This window comes from Elephantulus edwardii, unplaced genomic scaffold, assembly GCF_000299155.1.
Source record: "Elephantulus edwardii isolate Elephantulus edwardi_28Jun2011 unplaced genomic scaffold, EleEdw1.0 scaffold00101, whole genome shotgun sequence".
In the NCBI taxonomy this organism is placed as follows: domain Eukaryota; kingdom Metazoa; phylum Chordata; class Mammalia; order Macroscelidea; family Macroscelididae; genus Elephantulus; species Elephantulus edwardii.
In genome coordinates, this window is record NW_006399851.1 from 8760463 (window position 1) to 8773932 (window position 13470).

Below are 13470 nucleotides of genomic sequence, written 5' to 3' on the forward strand. Positions count from 1 at the left end.
TACCAATTGATATATTTCAGTGAACAGATACTGCCCTAGATGTGCTCATCAAGTGGTGCCAAGAAATCTGGAGGACAACCAACTGGCCAACTGACTGGAAGAGATCTGTATTTGCTCCTATTCCAAAGGAAGGTGATCCAACAGAATGTGGAAATTATTGAACAGTATTATTAATACCACATGCAAGCAAGATTCTACTGAAGATTATCTAAAAACACCTAGAAGGGCACATCATCAGAGAAATGCCTTAAGTGCAGGTTGGGTTTAGAAGAGGCTGTGATACTAAGGATATTGTAACTAATGTTAGATGGATATTGGCTGAGAGCAGACAGTACCAAAGGAATGTCTCTGTGTTTCATTGACTATGCAAAGGCATTTGACTGTGTGGACCACAACAATCTATGGCTAACTCTGAGAAGGATGGGAATCCCAGACCATTTAATCGTGCTTATACGAAACCTATACTTGGACCAGGAGGCAGTCGTAAGAACAGAGCAAGGGAAAACTATATGGTTAAAAATTACAAAGGGTGTATGCCAGGGATGTGTCCTATCTCCATAATTTTTCAATCTATATATAGAACAGATTATCCAAAAGGGTGGGCTTCTATGGGAGAAATGTGGCATCGGGATTGGAAGAAGACTCATCAACAATCTGCATTATGCAGATGACATCACCCTGTTTGCTGAAAACGAGGAGGACCTGAAGCACTTGCTGCAGAAGGTCAAGAATTGCAGCCTTCAATATGAATTGAAGCTCAAGATCAAGAAAACAGAAATTTTCACCATTAGTCTGATCGACAGTATCATGATGGATAGTGAAAGGATTAAGATTATAAACAGCTTTAGTTTGCTTGGCTTCACAATCAACACTCTTGGCACAAGCAGCCAGGAAGTTAAAAGATATATTGCTTTGGGAAAGCCTGCTGTCAGAGACTTCCAAATACTGAAGAGCAATGATATTTTTCTGGAGACTAAGGTACACCTGATACAGGCCATGGTCTTTGCCATCACATGCTATGCATTCAAGAGCTGGACAATGATTAGGCAGCATAGAAGGAGAATTGAAGCTTTTGCACTGTGGTGTTGGAGAAGAGTATTGAATATACCATGGACTGCTAAGAGAACAAATAAGTTCATCTTAGAGAGGATGAGACCAGGCTGCTCCTTGGAGTCAAGGATTCTGAAGCTTTGTCTGACATACTTTGGACATGTTGCAAGGAGGGACCAGTCCTTAGAGAGGGACGTCATGCTTGGCAGGGTAGAGGGACAGCGCAGGAGAGGAAGACCCTCAATGAGATGGATTGATTCAGTGACTGGAGTAATGGGGGTAGGTGTGTCAGAGACAGTAAAATTGGCACAGGATAGAGCAGGATTTAGGGATTTTTTTTTATATAGAGTCTCTAGGAGTCACAGGTGACTCAAAGTCACATAGCAACAACAACTATTCCATCACCAGAGCTTCTTAGAAAGTTTGGCCATCCCGCCCTAGAGCTTTTCTTATGCAGACAGACCTACACAATTTAAAAACAGGCTCACACTCTACATTGTGCTTCAAAACTAATTTATTCACAGAGCAATTCACTTTGCTTGCATTTACATTTAAGGTGTATTCTTTTTTTGTCTATTTTTTTATTATTTTTTTTTATTCAATGAACATCTACAGAGATTTTGGAATTCCATTCATTCATTGTTGCACTTTTCTTATCGATATATCTAAATCTGCATCATTTGACTGACTACCTCACATGGAAATAAAAAAAAAACCTATCCAGTTCACTATTATTGGCATTTGGGCATTTTCGGATTTTGATATTTTAGACAATGACTGGTGAGTTTTGTTAGATAAAAGTCTTAACACACTTTTCAAATTATTTCCTTGGGAAGAATTTCCTAGCAGTAGAAATAATTGTACAAAGGATATACACATTTCAGAATTTCCTAAAAGTATCTTTAAACACAGTAGTATTGGTGGGTGTGTATGCACTTAGGCAATGTTTTTGAACTGAATATATTATCAGTGTGCAGGATAGGCTCTTAAGTAAGTAGACCTGGTTTGCACATTGAAGAAGGCTACCTGCCCCCTAGCTTTCCTTTGCCCAGTGATCCCCTCCAGTGGCTCCACCCAGCTTAGCTTCCCTCACACCTGCTACCACAAATATGCCTGCATTTATCTCCATCTGTCTCTAAAAGGCCTCCTTCTAACAGTGTGGTGACTTCTCCCTTTCTATTTATTTGGTCTATAGGTGGGAACTTCCTCTGTGGTTTATCCTGCTGCCATGTTTGCCCCTCAGGTGTCTGCCAGGGGCATCCCTGTGGCTGAATTCAACATGGAAACCACCCCAGCCACGGACAGATTCAGGTAGGAGCCAACTGAGAGGGAGGTAGAAGACCATGAGCTGTTTGGACAGGGTCATCTAAACAAATGTTATCTGCTGTTTTATTTTTTAAAATAAAAAAATACTTGCCATCTTATTTGTTTAAAGGGAGCTTATGAGACCTAGTAGCAAGAAGGGGCACTGCAATCCCAAAGGCACACAATTGGAGGTCACCAGCTGCTCTTCGGAAGAATGATGGGCAGTCTCCTCCCATGTAGTTAACTGTGGACTGGGGTCGGGGGAGGGACTGTATAACAATGAAAGAATTTTTGTTCCCAAAGAGAAAAGTGAACTAGGGAGAGGGGGCAGGAAGGAAAATATGCAACAATAAATGACTGGAAATCTAAGTTCTCTATAAACTTTCATTAAAATCTCAATTAAAACCCCCAAAAGACAAACAAAAACCTACCAGAGGGTCAGCTATGAGCTGGTTTCAACTTGACTGTATACACCAACATTTGTTCTAAAGTTCTGTTCACAGAAGAACAAATTACTGTTGAGGAGAATAAGGTGTCTGTATATTTTAACAAGTGCTTTTTGCCATCTTGTTATTTGTTATGTTCTGTCACGTCAGAAACAAGCCACAGTTGACTCTCCACTGGGTTTTCAGAGGCAATAAATTGCATGTCAGGAGATTATCTACCCTTCTCCCACAGAGCAGCTGGTGGGTTCTAATTGGGTGCCTTTGGTTTGGCAGTGTAGCTCCTTACCACATTCTTACATTTTGAAAGATTCCTTTTGGTTCCTTAGGTTTTCCTATCATTTATCTTTAAAAAAAAAAAACCAAAAAACCATAAGATGCAGGTGAACCAAACACTCAGAAAGCCTAGCTGTTCCCATGTGGAATGTCATCTGAGGGAGATAGCTGGGAAAACGCTTATGGGTGTAGTTGTGAAGAGTATTTGTGCTTGTGGCCACATTATGATACTGATCTTGTTTTCCAGATTTGTATAGAGAGTGTAGGTCATCATAGTATTTATTTTTTTTAAATTGATTTTCATACAGTCATTCGTATACATCATGTTCCATTCATGTACATAGTGTTTATGCAATCATTAATATACATTGTGTTTTATAGTTAATTACTATTCCCCTTTTATACCCTAATCTTATATCCTCATTGCACCTTACCTGTTCTCTCACCCCGTCACCATCCATCTACTAATCTCTGCTATAGTATTCATTCTTGATCTCATTATACTTCTTATCTTTACACTTGTTTTACTTCTTTTGTTGTTGTTACATGCTGTTGAGTCAACTATAACTCATGGTGACCTTATGAAGAATAGCTCTGAAATCTGCCCTTTCCTGAGCCAGTCTCTCTGTTTCTGACACCCTTACCCCAATTGCCATAGTCACTGTGCCAGTCCATCTTGTCCAGTGTCTTCTCCTGCACTGACCTTCCCTCTGCACTTCCAAGTTTAATGTCCTTTTCCAAGGACTGGAAGCCTCTAGGCAATGTGCCCAAAGTATAAGTATGTGAAATGGAGTTTCAAAATCCTTGCCTCTGTGGAACAACTTGGTTTTAATCTCTCCAGGACAGACTTGTTTGTTCTCTTGGCAGTTCATGGTATGCATGTTCAACACTCTTCTTCAGCACCATAACTCAAAAGCATCAATTGTGCTTCTGTCATCCTTATTAATTAACCAGCTCTCTGATGCATAGCAAGCAATTGGAAGACCATGGCCTGGATCAGGAGCACTTAAGTCTCTAGACTGACATCATTGTTCTTTAGCATTCTGGAGTGGTAGCAGACTTCATTAAAGCAACTCACCTTTTGATTTCCTGCAAAGACTGTTGATTTTGAAGTAAATGAAAGTAAAATGAAATTGTTAACATCAATCTCTTCTCCATCCATCATGATGCTGCCAATTGGCCTGGTGGTGAGAATGGTGAGATGCAATTCGTATTGAATGAAGACTGCCATCCTTGACCTTCTAGAAGCAAGTGCTTCAGGTTCTCCTCCGTTTTTGTGAGCAAGGCTGGGTCATCTGCATAACACAGGTTCTTCCTCCAATCCTGATGCCACATTCCTCCTCATAAGATCCAGCCTCTTGAATGAATTTTTTTCTGTATATAGATTGAAAAAGTATAGAGAAAGGATACATATGATGCACTCCTTTCTTGATTTTGAGCCACGCGGTATTCCCTTGTTCTGTTTGTACAGCACCTTCCTGGTCTAACTATAGCTTTTGCATGAGCACAATCAAGTGTTCTAGGATTTCTATTCTTTTCAAGGTTAACCACAATTTGTTGTGATCCACAAAGTCAAATGCTTTGCATAGTTAATGAAATACAAATAGATGTCCTTCTGGTGCTCTCTGCTTCCAGCCAAGATCCATCTGACATTGGCAGTCACACCCTGAGTGCCATCATCTTTTCTAAACCCAGCTTGTATTTCTGGCAGTTCACTGTCAATGTACTGTTTTAGTTGTTTTTTGATAACCTTCAGTAAGATTTTGTGTACATGAGGTATGAGTGATATTGTTCAATAATTTCCTCAATCTCTTAGATCACCTTTTTTTTTATTTTTGAATGGGAATAAATATGGTATCTTCCAGTCAATTGGCTAGGTAGATGTCCTCCAGATTTCTTGGCACAACCTGGTGAGCACATTCAGGGCTGTATCTATTTGTTGAAATATGTCAGTCGTTGTTCCATCAATTGCTGGATCCTTATTTTTTTGCCACTCCCTTCAGGGCAACTGGAACTTCCTTCTTTGTTACCATTGATTCTTTATCATATGTTATTTCATGAAATTGTTCTGTGTCAACCAATTATTTTTTAAGCAGTGACTCTGTGTATTTCCTCCATCTTTTGTTTATGCATTCTGAATCATTTGATATTCTTCTCATGACATCTTTTAAGTATTGCACCTCAAGATTTGAATTTGTTCTTCAGTTTCTTTAGCTTAAGAAATGCTGAGTGAGTTCATCCCTTTTGCTTTTCTCACGCCAGCTCTTTGTACATTTCATTATAATACTTTGCCTTGTCTTCCAGAGCTGCTTTTTGAAATTTTCAGCTTCTGTTTCAGCTTCTTAACTTCTTGATTTCTTCCCTTTGCTTCAGCTTCTTGGAGTTCTAGTGCAATATTCAGAATCTCTTCTGACATCTATCTCACTATTTTCTTCCTCTTCTGTTCTGTCTTTGTAATGACCTAGTCTGGAGCAAGTGATGCTGCCATCCCAAAAGTGATTTGAATCTTCCAATGGCTGTGATGGAAAAAAGATGATCAATCTCTCCCTGTGGGATTTATAGCCTCAGGGACTTGACTGGAGTGAGTTGGAGTTTTTTTGAGTTTTATCAGTACTATCCAAACAATTTTTTTTAAATTATTTGTGTGTGTGTGTGTGTGTGTGTGTGTGTGTGTGTGTGTGTGTGTGTGTGTACCATCAAATTGGATCTGACTGGTGCAGGAGGAGACTGCCCCTCCTTCTCTTAGCAGAGGATCTGGTGGATTTAAACTGCATACCTCTGGTATTGCAATGCAGCTTCTTGCCATGCAGCTTCTTGCCACTAGGCCACCAGAGCTCCCTACTCCAAAATACTGAAGAGCAATGGTGTCTCTCTGGGGACTAAGGTGCATCTGATACAGGCCATGGTCTTTGCTATCACTTGTTATGCATTAGAGAGTTGGACAGTGACTAAGGGGAATAGAAGGAGAATTGATGCCTTTGAGCTGTGGTGCTGGAGAAGAGTATTGAGGGTACCATGGACTGCTAGGAAAACAAACAGATTCATCCTGGAAAGGGTTAAACCGGGCTGCTCCCTGGAGGCAAGGATTTTGAGGCTCTGTCTAACATACTTTGGACATGTTGTAATGAGGGACTGGTCCTTGGAGAGGGACATAATGGTTGGTAGGGTGGAGGGACAGCGCAGAAGGGGAAGGCCCTCTATGAGGTGGATTGATTCAGTGTCTGGGGTAATCAGGATGGGTGTATCAGAGTGCAATTGGCACAGGACAGAGCAGAGTTTAGGGCTGTTGTACATAGGGTCACTATGAGTCACAAGAGACTTGATAGCACATAATAACAACAGCATCCAAACAAAGAAAAAAGAAAATTAATAGTTACAAGAACAAGTTAACTGTAATGTGGAAAATCCATTCCACAAATACATCACTCTCTCACTCATTCCCATCTAGTCAGAACCAACTCATAGCTGGCCCTCCTGTGGGTTTTGAGAGGCTGTGTATAGTGCAGGAGGAGGTTGCCTATCTTTCTCCTGAAGAGCAGCTGGTGGATTCAAACTGCCCATCTCTGGGTCGGCAGCACAACTCTCTTACTCACTTGGCCAACAGAAACCTGCTCAAATTGTGTCTAGAAATTTAACGATTTTTTAAAAAAATAGATGCACAGAACTTGGTCCACATGAGTTTATTAGTAAGTAGTTCATTAGTAGGTTGAAGAACAATTCACCTCACTTTTCTATCTTTACTTTTAATTTTATATTTATAATTTCATAATTTTTTTCATTCCTTTCCAGAGTAAAGTTAGATAGAAATAACTGATAAGTAGTTAAAAGGAAATAGAAAACTTTATCACAATTTCTTCTTGTTGTTTTATTCAGCAGTTTTGGGCCAGTGTTTTGAAAATACTAAAGCCAGAATCCCCACCTCATGAAATTCTGTTATAATTTGAGGTTATGTGGAGGAGATTATGAGGAAGGTGCAGGATAGGGCAGGGTTCATAGTGTCACTGAGAATCATGGTTGCCTCAGTAGCACACAACATGTGAGCTCTGGTGGCCTACTGGCAAGAAGCTGTCCTGTGATCCCAAAGAAAAGCAGTTCGAATCCATCAGGTGCTACACTGGAGAAGGATGGACAATCTCTTCCTGGGTCAGTCAGATCTGATTCAACAGTACACAACCAGAAAAAAAAATTTGAAAAAGAAAAATAGTTCCTAACAACAAGAGGAGGTGATTCTATTGTGTAGCCAGGGTGGGCACGATGGCTCTGAGCTTTTATGAGGAATTAAAATATACTACTAAGAAGCTGTTTCCTGAAGAGAGTAAAGGAACACTGCACACTGGTCATGGTTTAAAATCAAGAAAGTAAAAAAAAAAAAATCAAGAAAGTATGCATCAGGGTTTATAATTTCTCCATATCTATTTAATCTGTATGCTGAGCAAATGATTTGAGAGACTGAACTATATGAGAAAGAATGTGGAGGAAGGATTAAAGGAAGACTCATCAACAGCTTACGAGATACAGATAATACAACCCAGCTTGCAGAAAGTGAAGAAGTGAAGAAGACCTGAAGCCCTTAGTGAAGAAGACCCAGGCCTTCAGTATGAATTACACCTCAACATAAAGAAAACAAAACTCCTCACCACTGAACCAGTAGGCAATTTCATGATAGATGGCGAGAAGAAATTGGCAAGGATTTCATTTTACTTAGATCCACAGTCAACACCCATGGAAGCAGCAGCCAAGAACTCAAAATATGTGGTGTACTGGGGCATTCTCCCGGCAGAGACCTCCTGAAAGTGCTAAAGAGCAAGGATGCCACTTTAAAGGTTTACGTTATGCCATGATATTTTTCATTGCTTCATATACGTGTGAAAGTTGGAGAGCGAATGAGGAAGATTGAAGAATTGATGCCTTTGAGTGATGATGTTGAAGAAGATTGAATTTATCACAAACTGTCAAAAGAACAGACAAATGTCTTTAGGAGAAAGTGCAACAAGGGTGCTCCTTAGAGGCAAAGAAGGTGAAACATCTCATGTACTGTGGGCATGTTGTAAGGAGGGACAAGTCCTTAGAAGGGGACATCATGCTTTGAAAAGTGGAATGCTGGCAAGGGAGAGGAAGACACTCAAAGAGATGGATTGACACAGTAACTGCAGCAGTGCATTTCAGCTCAGCTGAGATTGTAAGGATGATGCAGAATTGGACAAGGTTTCCATCTGTCATACATCAGGTCACGGTGAATGGAGGCAACTCATTGGTACCTCACAACAGCATATAGCGAAGAGAAATGAAGACATAGATCCTAACAAAACCTCAAAAACCTGTACACAAAGATTCATAGCAGCATTGTTCATAACAGGCAAAACTGTAGAAACAACCCAAATATCCAGTAACTGATGAATGGGCTAAAATGTTATTACTTATACATAAAAAAGTGAAGTGCTAATGGACTCTATTTCATGGATGGTTTTTGTTATTGTTTACTGTCTGGTTGGAAGTGACTCATAGCTAATAGTAAATTGCATGGGAGGAAATTGTCCATCTTTCTCCCACAAAGCAGTAGTGGATTTGAACCACACAACTCCTTACCACCAAGCCATAGGGCCAGTTCTCCTTCAACCTCACCTCTAGACATGCTCCCTATTTAGAACTAATACTTACATCTAAGAAGTGGAGTACCCCTACTTCCCCAGACTCCCCTAGTCTCTGCACACATTTGATATGAGCAGATCCCAAGGTTAGTATCAGGCAGAACCGCCTAGAGATGTGATCACAGCCCACATCCTGGTCTGTGATTGATCAGGGAGGAGGCCAGGACAGTTACAGAGCCCCGAGACTCCTTGGTCTGTGAGGCATTTGTGCTGCTGGGGAGCTGATGAGTGCCTGGAGGCTGCTATGCCCTGTGACCTCAGTGCTGGGTACAGTTCATCTGTAGCATCTCTGCACCTGGGAATTCAGTTGAAATCCCCAAATAGCCCTGGTGGCCTGGTGGCCTGGCGGCAAGAAGCTGTGCTGTAGTCCCGAAGACTTGTGGTTCGAATCCACCCACCAGTTGCTTCATGGAAGAAGGGTGGGCAATCTTGTCCCCTGCCATTAACTGCCTCTGAAAACCCACAGTAGGGTCAGCTATGGGCCGGTTACGACTCAATGGTATGCAACCACAATAACAAACAGAAAATGTATCAGTTAACACCATGTATACATATGAACAAGTTACACCAGTACCTCAGGCCCCTGCAGGAACTCAGTTGTGTTTCTAGTTGCACAGACCATGTATGTCTTGGGAACTGTACCGCCAGAGTGCTCCTTAGACAAGGATGGCAAAGTTTGATCTCTCATACTTCGGGCATGTTGCTAGGAGAGCCCATTCCTTAGAGAAGGACATCATACTCGGAAAGGTGGAGAATCAGCGAAAGAGAGGAAGACCGTCAACGAGATGGATTGACATGGTGACTGCAGAAATAGCACAAGTGTGTCGGGCATGATAAGAATGGCCCAGGATAGGACAGGCTTCAGATCTGTTGTTCACAGGGTTACTTTGAGTGGTACTCGACTTGATGGCACCTAACAACAACAGTGCACAGGACTGTGGTGGCTTAATGGTAGAAATCCCACTTTCCCTGGAAGAGACTGGGCTCAGTTCAGCCTCTAGTCCTCTGTCAGTGGGAGCTAGTGTGTTGTTATGAGGATCAACAAGTTTTTAGCTGCTGGTGGATTAGAACTCCCACAAACACAAGACCTTTTGGTTAGCAGCACAGCATGCTATGGACTATGCCAGCAGAGCTGCTTATAGCATATTGCTTTTTGTGTGCCACTGAATTGGAACTGACCCACAGTTGACCCTTCAGCATGTTTTCAGAGGCAGTAAATCACACGGAAGGAGATTGTCCCATCATTTTCCCATGGAGCAGCTGCTGGTTTGGAACCTCATGCCTTTGGGTTGTCAGTGCAGTTCCTTACCACTAAGCCACCAGAGTATTAGAAGGTAACAAAAACAAAATGAAACTCATTGCCAGTGAGCTAATTTCAACATATGTTGGTGCAGTGTGTTACAGAGTAAGATTGGCCCACAGGGTTTTCTTGGCCTTTTGGAAGCATGTGCCAGGACCTTCCTTCCATGGCGGTTCTGTGGTAAGGTGTTGTCGATTTGGCAACAGTATGTCCAACAGAATAAAATGCTACCTCATGCTGTCTCATTAACAATATTAGTTGCTGTATTTAAGGCCAGATTGCTGTGCTGAAGCCTCTGTGTCAATCTGTCCCTTTGAGGACCTTGTTTTTCACTGACCTTCCACCCAACCAACACTGACGTCCTTCTCCAAGGGCTGGTCCCTCCTCATCACATGTCCGCAGTCTGTAAGACCTGGTCTCCCTATCCTCCCTGCTAAGGAGCTCTCTAAGGAGCACTCTGTGTACTTCTTTCAGGACGATTACTCAGCTGCTCTTGTCGTCTGTGGCATATTCATTGCTCTTGTCCATCGTGTGCTGTGGGTGGCAGGGAACTAGAGATGCCGTGTGATCGGGGATCTCCATGGACAAGGCACCAGGAGGAGGGAACCTTTACTGGATTTGAGAAATATACCAAGAATAATTAGTAAATTAGTATGAAGGACAGTTTCCATTGAGGAAATACTGTTTGCTGGGTTGTTGTTGGGTTTTTTGTTTTTTGTTTTTTTTTTTAAAATTTATTTTATTGTGCTCAATTTGTTTTCTTCAGAATGAATCCAAGAACCCGGCTGTTTGTTTTTTATTCCTGGTTTTGTGTTGTTTTGTTTTCTCCCTCATCCCTAGTGTCTTCCCTGGATAGAATAGGAATGTTGAGGTTTCTTTTCTTTCTTCTCCCTCGTTTTCTCCAACATTTACTTTCAGAATGCTGGTCAGAGGCAAGTTAGAGAGTCCAGTGGACCATCTGAGAGGGCTTTTGGCTCAGCTGAAGTCCTTATGGTGTGGTTTAAAATGATCATGTTTTCTAAAATTGTGTCAGAAACTTAGCAATTTGAAATTACATCAGTAGAAATGAAATATTGCATGCATGCTTGAAGAATTTGAATTACTTTGACATAGAGAAACAGTCTTGATTTCCAGCCTAGGTACAGATTCTACAGAAAGCTTAACCCTGTAGGTGCCAGCCCCTATATATTACATTATAGGGAGCTCTGGTGGCCTAGCGGTTACAAACTGCTACAATCCTGAAGGCATGTGGTTCAAATCCACCAGCCGCTCTGAAGGAGAAGGATGGGCAGTCTCCTCTCATGCAATTAAGCTGCCTCTGAAAATTGGTGGATCAGCTATGGGTCATTTCCAACTCGATGGTACACGACAACAGCTACTCACACACATACTACACCATAGAATTTCACTAAGTTACAAACTCAAAGATACACGAGGAAATACCAACAAAAACACCTTCCAGTCCTGCCTTCTTTTACCCCGTAAAACAAAACTCTTGTTTAGACTGTTTACGGTGAAGTGTTACTAAGAAACTAAATGAAAGAAGGGGACTCAGACATTCAGAACACCCTATTTGGGGGAATTTAGATTATACTTCAAAGCTAAGAGTAACATGAGAAGCGTGAGGAAGGTACAGCATTGGGCAGGGTTCTGATCTGTTATTCGCAGGATCTCGGTGGTTCTGAGTTGCTTCATTGGTACCTAACAACAACAGAACTAAGAAATATATGACTTTGGTCACACAGATTGAAGCAGGGTGTTGTTCCCTTTGCTAACCTTTGATGCATGTGCTACTTTTGTTTCAGGTTTCATTTCCAGGGACCCTGTGGCACAACCCTCCCGGAAGCCCTAGCCCGTCATGAAACAGAAACTGGTTCTTAATTATCCCGGGGAAAAAAGAATGATAGTGCGTCTGATTTCAGAGTCATGGTTCAGGAAAAATGATCCGTGGATGGTGACCAGAATGCTGGGACAACCCAACATATCCTCTGGTTCCTTAACTGGAATCCACCCTGTAGATGGTGAAGGACGTTTAACAGCAACAATATAGCAAAAGAAGGATTCAGATAACCACAGCATTAGTGTCTACTGTATTTTATTTGAATGTACACATAAAATACCTCTGAAGTGTTTCATTGCTTATTGGAAGTGGGCAAACAGTATAACTAAATTGTCTTCAAAAAGTAATTTAATTTTTACCATTATTGTAAAAATAGAAGGATAACTAGTAAAACTTGTATGGGAGCGCAAAGGGGGACGGGGTAGAAGCGGAGGGGTGAGGCTGGGTAGGACCAAAACCACAGGGCTGCACAGTTTGATGGGTTGAAGATGGGAAAAAAGGGGAAGGATCTGGGTGAAAGACATGGTAATGCTAGGCAAGGTCCAATGTTGATTCATTTTATAAACTATAATGCATGAGAATGGTTGTATGACACACAGTATGTATGAAGAATAGTGTGAAACACAATGTATGCAAACTTTGTAAGCAAACCAATAATTTTTAAAAAGTCATTTAATCTTGATTTGATTTCTGCTGTTTTGGTAAAGACAGAATTAAATGAGATAAATACTTGGATATCTTAATCTGATCGTTGCACAAGTTTGGGCAAAAAATAAAACTCATTCTAAGTACTTGGTAATTTACTATATACAGATACTCAATGCTTTGCATCAGCCAAGAGATGTTATTGTCACAGGCAGCAGCTGCTGCTGCTTTCCATGCCTGCCTGGTCTCAGAGGACATGGAATAATTTATGACAAGAACTCACAAAAGAGAGAAAAAATATGGCAGAAAATCAGGATGACAAAAATCTTAAATATATGGACCTGAAGACTAACCACAGTCCAGAAATGCACCTCTGACTTTTAGCAGCAGGTGAGCTCTGGTGACCACTAGGACTATAGTCCTCTGGTGACTATAGGAGGCTGCACTGCTCACCCACAGGCTGGGCCTCTCTGGCAGTTTGAATACCAGAGGCTCCCCTGGAGAAAGAAGGCCAATCCTTCCCACACAGTCTCCAGCCTAGGAAAGCACTGTGGAGGGCCAGCTGTGAGTGTGTTCTAACTCAGTGGCAGTGAGGGAGCGAGTGTTAGCCACCAGGAAGGCGGGCAAAAAGGGTGAGCTGCTTCTCAGTGGCATCAAGGCAGAAGCATCCAGTCCTTGGAGTCGGCCCAGCTTTCCCAGGCCCTGAATTCTGAAGGGAATTTTCTCACTGGGCATGACAAATACTGCTTTTACCACTGCAGAGTTCTGTTTCTGGAGACTCCAGCTTTCTCCTTAAGCCTGACCATGTCACCTAGCACCTGTGACCATGTGAAGCTCTTATGGTGAGCTTCAGGGGCCTGGTGGGGAGGAATCACCTCAGTCAACAATGGTCTCTGGCATTCTTGACTTTCAGCCAGAATCTATCTGACATCAGCAATGATATCCCTGGTGCTATGGCCTCTT

At 41.8% G+C, this 13470-nt stretch overlaps 1 protein-coding gene across 1 annotated transcript in view; it reads left to right on the forward strand.

The window, feature by feature from the left end:
* SIRT5 (sirtuin 5) overlaps window positions 1-11903 on the forward strand; it is a 38464-nt gene extending 26561 nt beyond the window's left edge. Inside the window, exons 7-8 of the mRNA XM_006891634.1 lie at window positions 2246-2361; window positions 11828-11903. Coding sequence (XP_006891696.1) covers window positions 2246-2361; window positions 11828-11903 — 192 coding nt within the window. The remainder of the gene's footprint in view (window positions 1-2245; window positions 2362-11827) is intronic.
* Window positions 11904-13470: the final 1567 nt, after the last annotated feature.